General features: G+C 43.5%; 1 protein-coding gene and 1 long non-coding RNA gene across 2 annotated transcripts in view; one reads left to right on the top strand and one right to left on the bottom strand.

Annotated features, from left to right (window-relative positions):
• Positions 1-2,728, bottom strand: part of HSPA4 (heat shock protein family A (Hsp70) member 4) — a 38,171-nt gene extending 35,443 nt beyond the window's left edge. Inside the window, exon 1 of the mRNA XM_072400886.1 lies at positions 2,476-2,728. Within this exon, the coding sequence (XP_072256987.1) occupies positions 2,476-2,582 (107 nt within the window). The 5' untranslated portion in view covers positions 2,583-2,728. The remainder of the gene's footprint in view (positions 1-2,475) is intronic.
• Positions 2,729-2,976: 248 nt separating this feature from the next.
• Positions 2,977-9,243, top strand: LOC140323636 (uncharacterized). The gene is made up of 3 exons (XR_011919415.1): positions 2,977-3,219; positions 4,037-4,140; positions 9,000-9,243. It is a non-coding gene; the product is annotated as an uncharacterized lncRNA (long non-coding RNA).
• Positions 9,244-16,789: the final 7,546 nt, after the last annotated feature.

The following is a 16,789-nucleotide window of genomic DNA, read 5'->3' as shown; positions in this document are numbered from 1 at the left end:
ATGTTATTATAAATGCATGTTCTACTTTTGTGGCTCAGAAATAATTAGGAGAGACACATCCAACTCTTTCTCTCATGACACATATACCTTAGTAAATATCACTAAGTTAAAAAGATGCAAAGGGCTTCCCTCTTCACTGCACATGGGACAGAAGCAGCAGATATGCTGTTCATTCATTTCAATGCCAGTTCATTTCATTTCAATTCAGTTCAAAGGAACTGGTAAAATGGCAGCACATGTACTGCTTAGTCCAAGTAGGCTCCCAAATGGGTGTGCCAGCAACCTTCCTGCAATTGAATGTAGCGCGTGAGCTGAAAAATTAGCGAGAAGGGGGACATTAACATAAGGGATGTGTGTTACAGGGGAGATGGAGCACGACACCGCCTACTTTGGAAGAAAACTATTACTTGAACTATACCTATACTGTTCAGTACTGCCACTGAAAGTTAGAAACAATGTTTTAGGACGTTTCCTGTGCATTTTTTATAAATTTTAAATGCAACACCACATTACAAACAATCCTAAATGACTTAATATCAGTGTAAAACAACCCTTGCCAAACTGGCGATTTTATTAACAGCTGGACAGTCTGTGTGACAATGCATATACAAGCTAGAAAAAGCATGATCTCTGGATGTTATGGAGTCTGTATAAACTTTTACAGAACTACAGACAAGAAAAACATTGGAACCAGAAAAATGTTTATGGATAATACACCTAACTGTTCCTTATCTGAATTGCAATTTTTATCCCACCTTTATTCTGCTGCAGTATGTAGTACGACACCAAGACAAGCATTCACCTTCAGTGCTCTTCAGCTATTCTTTTCTCTGTTGCAGCAGGAGTTATGTTCCCCAAGGTTGACTAGCGCTCAATTTAGAAAAGTAGAGAATAGTCATATCGCCCCATTTGTGTGCTGAACAGTAGCAAAAGGCAGATGGGCCCGGAGAACTGTCATATGGGAGGAAGTCACAGTCTGCCTCAGAACTGGGTATTACTGCCATCAGGAAGTGGTGGAGGGGAAGAGCCAAGATAACACAAGTATAAATAAGTCTAAATGATTCTGAATCCTCAACATCTAGCACAGGGGTGTCAAACTCTGCCACACAGGCCCGCAACGTCCTTTTTTTGGCCCCCAAAGGAATCCTAAATATTATTTGCAGCTGCCACGCCGCTGCATTGAAATAGCGATGCTACTACAATTCCCGGCATCACTCGCGTCTATAGACCAGCAGCCTCTCTGCCTATGCAGGGCCCTGCATTGGACTGTTTTATAGATGCAAGTAATGCCAGGAATTGTAGTAGTGGCATCACTGGCGTTTATAGACATTGGACTGTTTTGTAGATGCAGGGAATTGTAGTAGCGGTGCTTTTTCAGTTTCAAGTTTGGCCCCCGACTTTGTATAAGTTTTTAATTTTGGCCCACTGTGTATTTGAGTTTGACAGCCCTGATCTAGCAGGAAGCTTTATGCCATCTCCTTCATCTACGCACAAAGAGCATGAACCAGTAATTTTTGTTCAGTATTTTTATCAGTGTGTGCCTTGACAATACATTTGAATGCAGCTCACCCAATTGTCTTCCCGTAACAGTGCACCAAGTTCTCTGTAGCATCTTTTTCTTGGGCACATCATGAGGCACTTTTTACTACCACCCAGCTGTCAGACAACTGCTCAGTGGCCAGTGAAATTCCTGCAAGCATGACAGCAGGACAAACAGTCCCACTAACATCTGCTCAGTGGTCAGTGTCATCTGGCTCTTCTGCAAGTAGCTGTGGCTCTGTGACTGCTCTCTCAGAATGATGAAGGATGGTGGTGGCTTTGTACACAAGGCAGAGCTGCCAATGGGAGGCTGTGGAAACCTGACATTTTTGTTACTTTGTATCTTTTCCTTTTCAGGTCATATTACAAAGGTGATGGAAAAACAAAATGAGATGATCGAATAAGAAAGATCACTGTGCATTCCTTTAGGTGCCACTTGTCCATCGTTTTCCCCCACCCACATTGAACCACAGTGCTTGTACATTCATCAGTGATCATGAAATATAATTTCCAACAAAAATCACTTGACTTCTGTACAGGGCTTATGAAAAGGGTGGCTTTGTTTACCTTCTTCACTCTCCTGTCATGGTAGAAACAAGCATTATATTTTACCATAATAGACTTCCGGAAGTGTTAGAAGGCCCTGTATTCCTCCCCCTCCCACTTTCTCCCACAGTAGTGATGTCCTGCATGACCTATTTAATGTACAGCCCTGCGTAATATGTTGGCGCTAAACAAATCATGTTTAATAATAATAATTATTAAAATTAATAATATTAAGTGAGAAGTGCAGCCAGGGTCTCATCCATGCGCCCAGCTTTATGTTCCACACTTTATCCTATGCCAGTCACACGATGTGCACTGGAGGAGGAGGTCAGATAATGCGGAGGGGCAATGACATGTAACATGCACCATGGCGGCGCCGGCTATACTCACGGGGTGCTGCGGTCGCTGTACTCATTGGCCACAGTCTCAATCCCTCCAGCTCTCGCCACCGCGACGTAGCAGCTCTGGAAACCCAGGTCAAAGCCCACCACAGACATGACTGTAGCTGGGGACACTGGTAGTGCACAAAACTGGGAGGTAAAACGGCAGAGCGGCCACACTTCACTCCGATACAAGGAGATGAATGGAGCTCAGGAAGGTCTCGAAAGATCTCGTTGTCACAGGAAGAGTAAATGCAAAAAAAAAAAAAAAAAAAAGCGTCACCTAATCTCGCGATAAATAGAAACGTCATAGCCTCAGGTTTGCGCGGCCGGATTGGTTCCTCCCTGCGCCTGTGTACAGCCAATGAAAAGGCGCACGGTTAAAACATCATTAAAAAGAGTAGGCAGTTCTTAGGTGACGAATTCCCTTTTCACGTAGCGAGTTCCCTTTCAAGGGGAGAAGGCGGAGCCGCGCTGCGTAGGGTTACGTCATACGTTACGATGAAGCAGTTGCTAGGGATACTGCAATGTAAGGGATGGAAGGTCTGTGTTCCAGGTGTGCCGTCAGTTGTGCTAAAAATAAATAGGTTCTCTAAGACATTTGGGGTACAGATGTAATTAGGACAAGGATGACTTCAAACTGGAGCTGGGTATAAAGTGAACCTGTCAGTAAATCTACAAGACTACCCCAACGCATTTTGTCTGACAGCTTTCTCAGAGGATTTGCGGGGAGCCTTAAGAGCCACACATGAAGGTAACTTATAGATACCTAAAATTGATATATACTCAAAGGTGTACAATACATTTTTGTAGAAGGGTTTCCAAGTCCACAGAATTAGTCACGTTTCAATAAATGCATAATTAAAGCAAACTATGCTGGTACATATATTTATATTGAATAAAATATGAAAAAAGGGGAAGGAAAATGTGTGTTCTTTTTGTTACAAAAGTTGTAAGGGTAAGGATACATGTGTGTTTGAGAATATGTTTTTCTATTGAGTGGATGAGTAAAATATTTGAGATTAAACTTGTGTTCTGAGGCCGGTGTTACTTGTTGAATTACAAATAATGATGACCTGACATTTCCTCAAACATTACCTGGTGGGAATCAATTACTGCCATTAAAACACAAGGATGCCGAAGATTCCCTGTACTTTTTTGTTCTTTACTAATTACAATCAGATTAACACATAACGCCATTTTTAAAAAATTACATTCAGATTTTGAGATGCTAGTGGCTGAAGAGGTGACTGGCTAGCACAGTGATTTATTTGTGATTGGTTGGTTGGGAACATTGTCCCCACCCCCTGGTTACCTGTGGCCTGGCCTCATTCATCAGTGTCTGTGACTTCACTCCTCAACTCCCCCCTAGGACAGCCAGTCACTAGCAACTTGTTAGCAAGGTCTACATACTATAACATTTTGATAAATCTAAACTAGCCATACATATTACAATCTAATTGTACAATCTAGTTTACATTTTAACACGTGAGCCCAACTAAACATCGAACCCTGAGAAAAATAAAAATGAATAAATACTCAGTTCAACTTTTTTTCATCCTTTATTGCAGTTAGCACCATCTGATCTACTACAAAATGGCACCACTACCATGCAAGCTAGTTAGATTTATTTGGAGAATCGAAAATGGCGACAACAACAAGCACAAGTGCAGTGGTAAACCTTATATTAAGTTGAACTTTATAGTTGGGGCAGTGTCACACCTCTGCTTTTCATTAGCCACTTGGCACTACACACAGAGCTATTGCTTCCCTGCATCACTGCTACCTCTCTGCACCCCATTCCCCATCACTATACCTACAATACCTTTCTCACTTGCGCCCACTGACATTCTCTTTCTTACATGACATTATAGCTTAAATCAGGATGGTTGTTGACGTTGGAGGACGAGCACTGTACACATGCAAGATTCTCGTAATACCCTGTTTCCCCGATTATAAGGCACTCTCTTATATTTTTTGAAATGCCAAAATATGCCCTGGGTCTTATTTTCAGGGGATGTCTTATTTTTCCATGAAGAAGACTACAGTACACATTTATTGTTGAAAGTCACTCATGATCACTCATGTTCCATGTCCCCTTCTGATCACTCATGTGCCGTTCATATTCCCCTTCTGATCACTCTATGCCATTGACTGTCCCCTTCTGATCACTCTATGCAATGACTGTCCCCTTCTGATCACTCTATGCAATGATTGTCCCCTTCTGATCACTCTATGAAATGATTGTCCCCTTCTGATCACTATGAAATGATTGTCCCCTTCTGATCACTATGAAATGATTGTCCCCTTCTGATCACTATGAAATGATTGTCCCCTTCTGATCACTTACCCGTAATTAAGTGCAGGGATCTCCGTTAGGGCAGGGATCAGCAGCTTGCTCCCTTGTTCAGAATCGCGGGGGCACGCGTGCAGGCTTTTTACTTTCAGTTTGGCTCAGGAATAGACACGCCCTGCAGCCAGCATCAAAGACACACACGCTGCAGCCAGCATAAAGGACACACACGCAGGATCATATATCTGGAGCTGTCTTATAAACGGGTGAGTGTCTTATTTTAATTATTTTTTTAAAAATCGGGGGTGGCTTACTTAATGGGGATGTCCTAAAATCGGGGAAACACGGTATAAGTTAGGGGAGAAAGAACAGTGGGGTGCCGCTTGCTTGTTCTTCTCCTCCCCTCTCCATAAATAAGAACAGTGCTGTATGTATAGCACTCGTTCATGCATTTGTGTGTACATAGCCTTTTTTCAGGCAGGGGAAGGCAACTGCATTTTTTTGCCTTCCTCTTGACCAACTTTGTCTTATAGGGTTTTATATCTGGGATATGCTTATTTCCCTACTGGTTGAACTTGATGTCTTTTTTCAACCTAACCTACTATGTAACACATCTTTACAAAAACAATGGACTAAAATATTAAAAGGTGATCACTTTAACAAAGACAAACACAAATCTAAAAAAAAGATCACTGTGATTCCATGAGCACATCTGCCACTATGACAAGCACAAATGTAACTGATTTAGAATCAGATACATTAGAAACACCAGGAGCACAAATTGATGGCAACTCGCCATCTACATTGGGCACTTTATAGCACATGCTGCCATGTCAGCAATTACAGGGACAAAAACAAAACACTCTACTGCCCCCCTTTTTTAGGCCCCACACCAAATCCAACAGGATCACCCGAAGTGGAACCCATAAACCAGTACGCTGTCAAACTAACTCCTCACATGACTCACTAAATGTTGTTAATTTGTCCCAATATCATCTATCAGAAACAGATATCAAACTTTTTCAACTAGGCATAAGTTTTTGTCCAGTTAATACATTTGTCACCTTTGAATTTGTGAAAGACCTACATTTGTTTGCAAGGAACTTATTTTATAATGTCCTTTTTGATAAGAACCCCTACAAAAGAAGAAAAGATTCCTAAAGATTGGTTAAACTTTAATTCCACAGATTTTAAAGCATTAAGAGATTTAACTCTATTATTAGAAGAAAATGATCTCCCTGCGAGTCAGGATGCAGTGTATCTTATACCTGACCCAGAAACGTTAAATCCTTCTATTAAAATAAGTCCCAAATGTACACGTTTTCCCGACCTTCACCAGAATCTGAATATTTTTTCTTTCGTACAGCAGGTAACAAGGGCAGTTGAAGGATTAAAGGATGTCAATGCAGAGGATAAAAATTTAATAGGAAATCAGTCACTGGCCCTTAAAAATCTCCAAGAGAATAAACAAACTGTGATTAAACCTTCGGATAAGGGCGGTAAAGTAGTAGTGCTGAATAAGGATCACTAAAAAAACAAGTGTTTGAAAATTCTTTGTAATAAAGAGTGGTAAACACCACTTCCTTTTGAAACAGTTGAAGCATACTATTCGGAATATTATAACATTATTAATGGTGCGTTTGTCAATGACATCATTGATGAAGGAACCTTTGAATTCTTGAATGTGAAATTTCCAGTACTGTCTACATTTTACACCCTTCCAAAGATCCACAAAGTGCTGTTGATCCACCAGGAGGGCCCATAGTTTCGGTCATGGGTAGTATATCATCCAATGCGAGCCAATTAGTGGATCAGTATCTCTATCCTTTCGTCCTAAGTCTCTCTTCAAATCCTAAAAATACCCCCAAATTTTTAAAGATCATAGATTACTTGCACATCCCAGAAGGTTCAATCTTGGTAGCAATCGATATTGTGGCTCTTTATTCCAACATCCCCCATGATAAAGGACTAGCAGTATTTTAACTCTATCTGGGGGAATTATGTCAAACCACTTGGCCACAAAATGAACTTATTCTTTCTTTGTTATCATAAAAGCATCAAAGAGAACGATTGCAATCTCTAAACCAAGATTATTCAAATCTAGACCTCCAAAAACAATAGGAAGAACTAGTATTATTACTTGTTATTCTCGCAATCACAATGCAAAGAAAAATATTGAATAGATTCTGGCCACTACATTAAGCTAATCCTCAAATAATAAACACATCCCAAAACATCCAGAAATCACTTTTAGGAAAATACTGTCTATAAAAGACAAATTGGGGAGAAGTAAGAAGTACCAGAACTTAGTCATAATGCAAACGAGAAAACTGGAACATATCCATGTCGGAGATGTAACCAGTGCAGATGGATATACAATCCCACAAGGGATCAGTTTCCTATACCAGTTAATATTAAAACTAATCCCAAAACTGGAGTGAATTGTGAGTAAATGGGTATGATATATTAGGCATTTTGTAGCTGTGACAGATTTTACATTGGTAAGACAAAAAGAATCTTTCGTAGACGAATATATGAGCATGTTTACAATGTCACTAGTGGTAAAACATAACACCATTGAGTTTTCATATAAGCTCCTCCCATAACTACAATCCTGATGAGATGAAATTTATGGACCTTGATCAGATTTATCCCCATCCTAGAGGTGATGACCTGGATAGGGAACTATAAAGAAGGGAAACAAAATAAATTTTGCACTAAAAGGCCACTGAATTCCCTGGTTTGAAAGAAGTACTTAAACCCCATCCATATTCATACCTAGACAATTTTCCTTATCCAAGCATACAAATCTTTCTCTCCTCCTTTTTTTCCTAGTATTTTTTTTTTAATGGAATCATTATATAAAAAAAACCTGTTACACTGCTAAAATAGTTTTTGAATAATGTTTTTTTAAATTTGTGGCATCTCTGGGACTCCGGGAGCGCAAAGCCCCGCAACCTGAACTTCCCCCTCTATCTCTGGGGAATCGGGTGTGTGGGTTAGGTATAATGGCGTATTCTTTTATTGATTCAGACGATATTTCTGTGCACTCTATGTGTTCCCCGGCGCTGCCTCACCCACCAGTGGACTTTTGCTTCCGTCCAGCGCAGGGACACTGAGGGAGGGTTTCCCTTCATGTAGACCCCTGGGGAGTTGTCGAGACGGGCTACCCACGCCGTGGTATCACACCCATACTCTCTCACGTCACCACGCATGATGTGGGTGGAGCCACGTTGTCTACATTGGTGTTCGCCGAGTCTGTTGTGCTGCTTTAGGCTGGGTCTACATGAACGGTTTTAAAAACGCATATAAACAGATACAGAACATATCACAGCTCCCCCAGGGCTGCGGGAGTAATCAGGGGAGCGGAACTGTCAGCATAGCAGAGCTCCACTGATTGCTCTGCTCCCTGATTGGCTGAGGAAAGGGAAATCCTGATGATGCTTGAGCCAATCACAGAGCACTAGAGAAGAATGGGCACAAGGCTCCCCATTCAAGTCTAGTGCTGAATGGCTGAGAAACGTAAAACCTTAGCCAATCACAGAGCACTAGAGGTGAATGGAGAGCTTTGTCCTCATTTAACCCCTAGTGCCCTGAGATCCCTCACTGTCAGGTGGAATCCCTTGGCTGTGCCCATGTCATCATTGCAGCCCTGGGAATCATCTTGTCATTGGGATAACCTGAAAATAAAAAAAGTTTAGTTACACAAACACACACACATTTATTAAAATAATTTAACATTTTCTTGAAATTGTATTTTCATTGAGAAATTTTTCAACGATACAGAAAGGAAAAAAGGGGGAAAACACAAGGGGAGGTAACACTATAGGAATGCATCAAAACATATTCCAGAGTCAAAGACAACAAACATTAATTTTTGCACATAGCATCGCTTTTGAACATCTTAAAGTGTGAGGGTAAGACAGATAAAATTTGGGCTATATAACATTTCCCAGTAAGAAAAGAGCCAGGGGGGGATCAGCCGGACAGATTATCATAGTAATGGGCCCATGCCTCCTAAACTATCCCAAATTTGGCCATCGTGTCTCTGAGGAGTGCCGTAAGATACTCCATAAGGCGGATCTCTTGGATTCGCACGTACAAATTTTCCAAGGAGGGAGGTGTGAATGTATATAGAATATATACTAGCCACAAGTATAGTGAGAATGAACTCAAACTATATTATTCTGTTTTAAAATGACTAACTCAGTTAATTGTGTTCTTTACTTCGGTTCCCGGAGGCGCCTTGGCCTTGCACCTGGTCAAGTGAAACCAGATAAGAAGACCATAGAAACTGCCAGCAGATAAGGAGACCATGGAAACTACAACCCCGGTGACGCAAGGAACTGAAGTAGATAAAATATAGATTTTGGCTAAAGGTTTCAGAGACTCCTTTAGACAAGAGGAAGGGACAGTCCCAACCTCTATTGCCTTGTCTGTTGTGAGTTTCCCATGCGTGAATAAAACCTTGATTCTTTTACTATACCTCAGAAGTTGTCGTGAATAATTGTCAACTTACCATTGACAGAGGCAACGCTGTTTTCCATCTGGAGGAGATCAGTGTGCGTGCTGCAACCAGAATATGGGATACCAGTTTACGAGACACTTTTGGCAGATTTAAGGGAGGTCGTCCTAGGAGATGGGAAAGAGGGTCCAATGTCATATGTTGCTGGGTCACTGCTGATATTAAATCGTTAACTCGTGACCAATATGGCTGAATGAGGGGACAAAACCAGAATATGTGTTCTATTGTACCCCGGTGGGTTCCACACCTCCAACACATGGGGTCTACATTAGGAAACAGGCGGTGAAGCACCGCCGGTGTGTGGTACCATCTGAGCACAATTTTATACAAATTTTCTTTATACAGTGTGCAGATAGAGCTTCTATGTGCTGCCTCCCAGATATCAAGCCAATCTTCAGGGGTTAAAGACCGACCTAGGACTTCCTCCCTTTTGAACATATAACTAAATTTATGTGAACTTCCCTGTGATGAAGCATGCAGAAGGCGGTAAATGGGGGAGACTGTTCCTTTGGTGCGGGGACCATCCATGCACAGTCTCTCAAATGCAGTGAGGGCCTGGAAGGTGGCTGAGGGTTGTAGGGATAAGATATAATGCCTTATCTGTAGGTAGGCATAAAAAGAGGTACGAGGCAGTTCAACTCTGGCACCCAGTTCAGCAAAAGAAAGTAGCCTCCACTCAGTTGGATGGAGGATATGCCTAACTTGATATAAACCTCTGTCCTTCCAGGGGCCAGCCATTGAACCTGATAGGCTATCAGGTATTTGTGGGTTGAAGATTATGGAGGTTAACCGAGGCAGGAGATGCCAGACTATACTTAGTTTTGTAAGCCCTTCATGTATTCCTTGTAAATGCCGTAGGCGCCAGTAAATCAGACTCCGCCAATAGTAAGGAGGAACTTCACAACATAACATTGGGGTGTATAGGGGCCATCCATTCCTTCTCCAGTTCTACACAAACACTAGGGGGACACGGGGAGGTCCACAGCAAAAGGTGTCGCAAATTGGCCGCCAGATAATACTTGTGGATATCCGGAGCCCCCAGTCCTCCACTCTCCCTGGGTGCACAAACAATACGCTTAGCCACTCTGTGTCTTTTATAAGCCCATATAAAATGCAGAAAATCCGTTTGGACTCTTTTCAGTACTTGGGGCAGTACTCTAACTGGTAATGTGTCAAATAAATATAGCAGTTTAGGGAGGAACATCATTTTAACTGAAGCTATCCTACCCAGTAGGGACAGAGGGTGATTCCTCCACTTACACAAAAAATTGTTCACCTCAGGGAATAATGGGAGAAAGTTGTGAGAATACAATTGAGAGTATGCGGAGGTGATGTGTGTCCCTAGGTAGCGGAGGGAGCGATCTTGCCAGATAAAGGCGAAAGAGTCCCTCAGGGCCTGCAGCTGGACTTCACCATATATCTTTAGCTCTTTCCATAAGTTGGGTAGAGAGGTAACCGGCTGGGACAAAGTCAGTAGGATATCATCGGCATATAAAGAGAGCTTGTATTCCTTCCCTTTCACTGGAATCCCATGTATATTTGGATTGGAGCGGATACAGGCCGCCAAGGGCTCTATACATAAGGCGAAGAGCAGGGGCAACAAAGGGCACCCCTGCCTCGTCCCATTTTAAATCATGAATAGAGCGGAGGAAGCATGGGGCAGCTTGACCGAGGCCGATGGGGCCGTGTACAAGGACTCAATCGCCTTAACAAAGGGGTCCGTAAAGCCCATTTTGTTCACAGTGGAAAAGAGAAAAGGCCAACGGAGGCGATCAAACGCCTTTTCGGCATCTAGACTAAGTATCAAGGACGGGGATTTCCGTTTATTGATAATATCAATAATGTTAATCACCCTCCTGGTATTATCACCCGCTTGTCTAAATGGGATGAAGCCCGTCTGGTCCCCATGGATGAGAGCAGGAAGGAACTTGGACAATCTAGAGGCTAGAATTTTCGTAAAGATTTTTATGTCAGAATTTAAAAGAGCTATCGGTCTATAATTCGAACAATCTAATGAGTCCTTGCCCGGTTTCGGTATCACTGTAATATGAGAGGCCAACATAGAGGGGGGAATCGGCTTGCCTTTTAAAAAATCATTAAATAGTTTTAAGAGATATGAGGAGAGCTCTGGCAAAAAGGTTTTGTAATACAGATAGGGCAAGCCATCAGGGCCTGGAGCCTTAGATGATGGCAAATGAGTAATGATTTTTGTAAGTTACTCTTCTGTAATGGGGTTATTAAGTTGCTCTATGTATTCGGGCTCAATCTAGGAAGGACCACACGTGCTAAATATGAATCAATGTTAGGCCTCAGAGATCTACCCAGAGGAGATTGGGCGCAGTGAACTGTTTGGTATAGGCGTGAATATTAGGCTTCAAAACAAGAGGCAATTTGGGAGGGATCATATCGCACCATCCTGCTCTCATCCCTAACTGCCCCCGGAGAGGAATGTAGCTGCATATACCGCAGCTTGCGGGCCAGCAGCGAATCCGCTTTGTTACCCTTATAGTAGTAATGTTGACGGGATCGCTGCATCATCCAACTAACCTTCCTCAACTCCAGGGCTCGTAGCTTAGACCTAAGGGTGGTTATTTCCCTCAGGAGGCCCAAGGATGGCTTGATTGTATATTTTGCCTCAACAGATTTTAAGGCCTGTGTCGCAATTGAACGTTGTAAGTTAGAGTCCCGCTTAAGTCTGGAGCCCAGGGCTATACAATGTCCCCTGAATACTGCTTTGTGTGCTTCCCAAAGCGTAGATGTATGTGCGACAGAGCCTTCATTTTCCCTGAAAAAAGTTTTTAAATTTGCGGTTAGGAAGGACTTAGTATCTAGATGTTTAACCAGATAATCATTCAGCCTCCAATGGCAGACTCTCACCGATTTGGGGGAAAGGGTCACATCCAATGTAATGGGAGCATGATCTGACCAGGTGATTGGATGAGTCTCTGCTGAGATACTGTTACTCAGGAGAGGAAGGTTAGTAAAAAGATAATCTATACGGGTATGAGTACAGTGTGGGGGGGAGTAGAAGAGGTATTGTCTCCCAGAGGGGTGATGGATCCGCCAATTATCGTAGAGTTGGTACCTCCTGATCAGTTGTCTGAACACCCTGGACTGCCTGGACACCTGCGCTGAGGGCTGGGAATGGAGTAAGGTATGTCTATCTCGGGTGGGGGAGAAAACCATATTGAAGTCACCCCCCACTATCAAATAGGTGTGGTCAAATTTTTTAAGACGGGACAAAACTGTGCTGAGAAATTGAGGCTGACTAATGTTAGGGGCATATACATTGCATAGCGTGATAGACACCCCTTGTACAGTTCCATTCAGGATGATGTATCTCCCCTCCGCATCAATTATAGAGCCAGATAATGTAAATTTGAGAGAGTTTTTCAGGAGGACCGCAACTCCGGCCTTTTTCTTGCACAGTGAATTAGCTAGATACGACTGGGGATAAAGTCTGGAGGCAAAATTAAGTGTGCCTGAATTATCAAAATGGGTCTCCTGTAGGAAGATAAAATCTGGGGACAGATGTTTGAACTCCCTTAGTGCTAATTTTCGCTTCATGTTGGAGTTCAGTCCCCGGACAATAAAGGATAAAATCCTAGTAGCCATCAGGACTAAGAGGGGACCAAAGCGCCTCAGCCAAAACTGCCCATATAAAGGTATACCCTAGGACAGACTGGCGGAAAATCATGTAGAGCCGATCACCACCCCACCTAGTGTTACATTCAGGGAAGGGGGGGATAGGGGGTCAACATATAACCCTATAACACCAAGACATAAAACAAAAACCTAGAGGAAAAATGTAAACTGGTAACTAAACACTTGCCTATCGGCGACCAGGAAGGGATTGACATCCGCCGGTCCCTGCCTCCTACAAAATGGGAGCAGGGAACAAATTCGCTGGGCAGATGAGCAATCCCTCCCAGAGGGACTATGGACCCAGAGGGCCAGAGGACGCGAACCAACAGTCCGCATAACTATCGCCATAGAGTCGGCCAACGCCAGCCACCATCAGTGTCATGCCACTAGGGTGAACCCGGGACCCCCCCAGCAGTCGCTGGAGGCCGCCCCAAGCCCCCCCCAGGGCTGCGCCATTCTCGGGAAGTTTAACAATTAGGGCACGTATTCTATACAAACAAAGGTGTGGAGCAAGATAGCGGAGATACCATCAACATGGCCATTTAAACCAAGGATCGATACAGGAGCAAACACCGTGGGAGAATAGCAAAAATATATCTAGGCATTGTGAGTGAAATTACAGTGCAAAGCAGATAAGAGCATTTTTAAGATGACACTCTAGACCAATAACATAGTAAAGGCACTTCACAGGGTAGCCAACTGCAGCTTCAACGGTGCAGGGCAGGGGATCGATCAGACGGTGGTGTTGGCTCCCGGCGATTGCCCCTGGATCTCCTCCTGGAAGCCACCGGTTGCCATGGAGGGGAGCGGGGACACAATGGATCTTCTCGTTCGCATCCTGGTAATTTCGGGTGGGTTATCCCCAGGTCTCCGCAGAAGGAAGTCAAGTCCTCTGGGGACCTTAAGGTATTAGTTCTCCCCTCATGTCGCGCCGAGAGACTAAAGAGGAATCCTCATCTATATGGGATACGACCATCTCTAAGAACTGTCAATATTGGTTGGAGGAGGCGGCGTTGTTGTAGTGTATGCCATGATAAGTCCTGATAGAGCTGGAGTGGGGCCCCATGAAATTCAAGGTTGCGCATATTTCTAGCTGTGGCCATGATTTCATCCTTCAGATCTGCGTCTACCAGTTGGCAAATAACATCCCTTGGTCTGGTTGCAGTCCCCGGCTGCTTGGATGTTCTAAAGGTCCTATGAATTTGAACTTCACGGGGGGTCAGGCGCCCCAGGACCCATGTAAAGAAAGCTTGCAACACTGGTTTAAGGTCACAGTCTCGGGTCGCCTCAGGAAGACCCCGCACTCTAATATTATTCCGATGGGACTTGTTATCCATGTTCTCTATCAAACGTTGGAGCTCCCTTATTTTCTGATCACTTTCCCCAGCTTTATGTGAGAGTACTGTAATATCCTCTTTTGCTTGATGCACATTTTCATCTAAATCATCAACTCTGCCAGCTTGAGATTGTAAATCAGCACGCAAGGCCCCCATTTCAGTACGACAGGTAGCCTGTACATCCTCTTTAGTTGGTAGGAACTGCAGGTATTGATGCCAAGGGGTGTTGGGGCAAACCTCCTGTGAAGAAAGTCCCCACTCTCTCCGCACAACTGGGCTTGATAAGGCCTTATGCCCTATGGCTCTATCACCCAGCCCCCCATTCCCAGGAGTGGGCAAAGAGCTATCCATGGGATCTGGAGCCCTTGTGGGGGAGTCTGGTGCCAGTATCTCCCTAGTCCCCGATGGGGATATGCCCTGGGTGTATGAGGTGACCCCCTCCTGAGGAGCTGCATGCATCCCATCTCCTGCGAGTAATCCTAATGCTGCTGCTGGCTGAATATCATCTCCCTGAGGGGAGGCTGCAGGGGAATAATATGCCCCTGTACATGCTGCAGGACTCACCGGTTCAGGAGATGGTGTCCCTGAATCGTGGGAGGAAGAGGACCCTGACTCCCTTCTGGCGGCAGGATGAATGGTCTGCTGCAAGTCCCCGTCATCCGGAGTAAGGATCCGTTCTCTCTCTCCCTGCTGCCACATGTGCGGGGAGGGAGTCGGCGCCATCTTGGAGGCCGCGGAGAACACCGGTGAGGAATCTCCTATGTAAGCCCATATAGAGGGCTGCGCTGTCGTCGGATGCGATGCTGGGGTAGGGGGAAACCTCCCCACTCTAGCCTTCCTCTGCTTGCCCATGGATGGGTGAGTATGTGCCCGAGATTCTGTGGATTGTGGCCGGCGTCTGCAGAGCTCCAGGACTACACGGCCATCACACTCGCCAGCTAGGCCACGCCCCCCTCGTCCAGGGAATGAGTAAGGGGTTTTATGTACTCATGTACTCATTCCCCAGGGTGGGGTGGTGAGGATCTGGGAGTCTCCTTATTAAAAGGGGGCTTCCAGATTCCAGAGACCTGCTAAAAACGTTTTTAAAAGCCCCCTTTGTTTTCAATAGAAGCTTTCATAAAAAGCTTAAAAACGCTTGTAAAAGCCTCTATTAAGTTCAATGGGGGTGTTTTTAAGCATTTTCATGCATTTTCTCGCGTTTATCCAGCGTTTTAATTTTTTAAACGTTGCTAGCAACGTTAAGATAAAGCTTAAAAGCGTGCCTATAGGAAACGTCCAGGTGTAGATTAGCCCATTGGAATGCACGGGGACTTCAAACATGGGCTTTAAAAGCCTCAGGTTAAACGCTGGGGAAACAGTCCGTGTAGACTAAGCCTTACATGCAGCCAGGACGTCGATAAGACACAGGTAAAACGCTGACCAGGAGAGGGTGGCACCGCAGTCTCTTTACCAGCAATCGTAAAAGACTTTTAAGATAAAAGTTTTTGAAGAAATACTTCCTTCCACATTGCATTGGTGTATACCTGTTTATCCTCGTTCTTTAGGCCATGGTGGGATTTCCTCCCCTCTGAATTGGGCGATTTAAATTGAAATTATGATGAAGATTTTACCCTCTTGGCTATAATTGAATATACTATATTGCCTTTTTTCAAAACAATTGTAAGCAATTACTTTTGAGAAGTATTGTGCTAATATAAAAGTTCTTTTCTACCTACATTATATGGTAGATTATGTTGCTGGTTAGTTACTCATGTAGATTTTATATCCTCCTTTTCCCTATGTTCCTATCTTTCAAGGGAATGGAGGTTATGTTAATTGAAAGTAATTAATACGTTTTATCTTGGATATGCTGAGACTGTCCTGCTGCTTGGGGTCTGCGTCTTGTCTCTACCGTTTGCTGTCTCCAGTACATGTTGACCACATTGACTTTCTCGGAGGAGATGCTTTGAAGAAGTGTTGTCAATTTAAAAGTAAGTAAAATATATAGATCTTTGCATAGATGTATACAATTTAAATTACTGTTTATGTAACCTAGTAGGAAGTTGATCTTGTTGAATATCGTCTGTTTGGCATTTTAGGTCTCTTTCCTGATTCCTGAGGAAGCTGATGAAAAAATCTGCAAAACATGTCGAATCACAGTTCAATTTTGGTATACAACCAAAATTTGCTGTTTTGTTTTAAATCCAATTGGAGTGTTTAATCCAGTGATGGTATGTTATAACCTGGAACACTTAATTCCTGTTTTAATCTCCTAAATAAAAGTTTTTATAAGTGCCATTAAAGTCTCATTCCTACCATTACTAATTTTTGACCAAAATCAGCTACATTGCCCTTGATTCATGAAGCAAAATCGGATTATCGCTCGCGCATTCATATTAGCGATCCGGAATCGTGCGCGATCGCGCTATTCAACAACTGAAAAAGCTCGCGCACGGAGCCACGCTTATCCGACAGCTTTTTACTGGCGATCTTGCATTGAAAGTCACTGTTCCCCTAAAAAATCATTCTTTCTAATGGCACACAT

This window comes from Pyxicephalus adspersus, chromosome 2 (assembly GCF_032062135.1).
Source record: "Pyxicephalus adspersus chromosome 2, UCB_Pads_2.0, whole genome shotgun sequence".
Classification (NCBI taxonomy): Eukaryota; Metazoa; Chordata; class Amphibia; order Anura; family Pyxicephalidae; genus Pyxicephalus; species Pyxicephalus adspersus.
The sequence above is the reverse complement of the archived record's forward strand: the minus strand, read 5'-3'. Positions and strand labels throughout refer to the sequence as shown.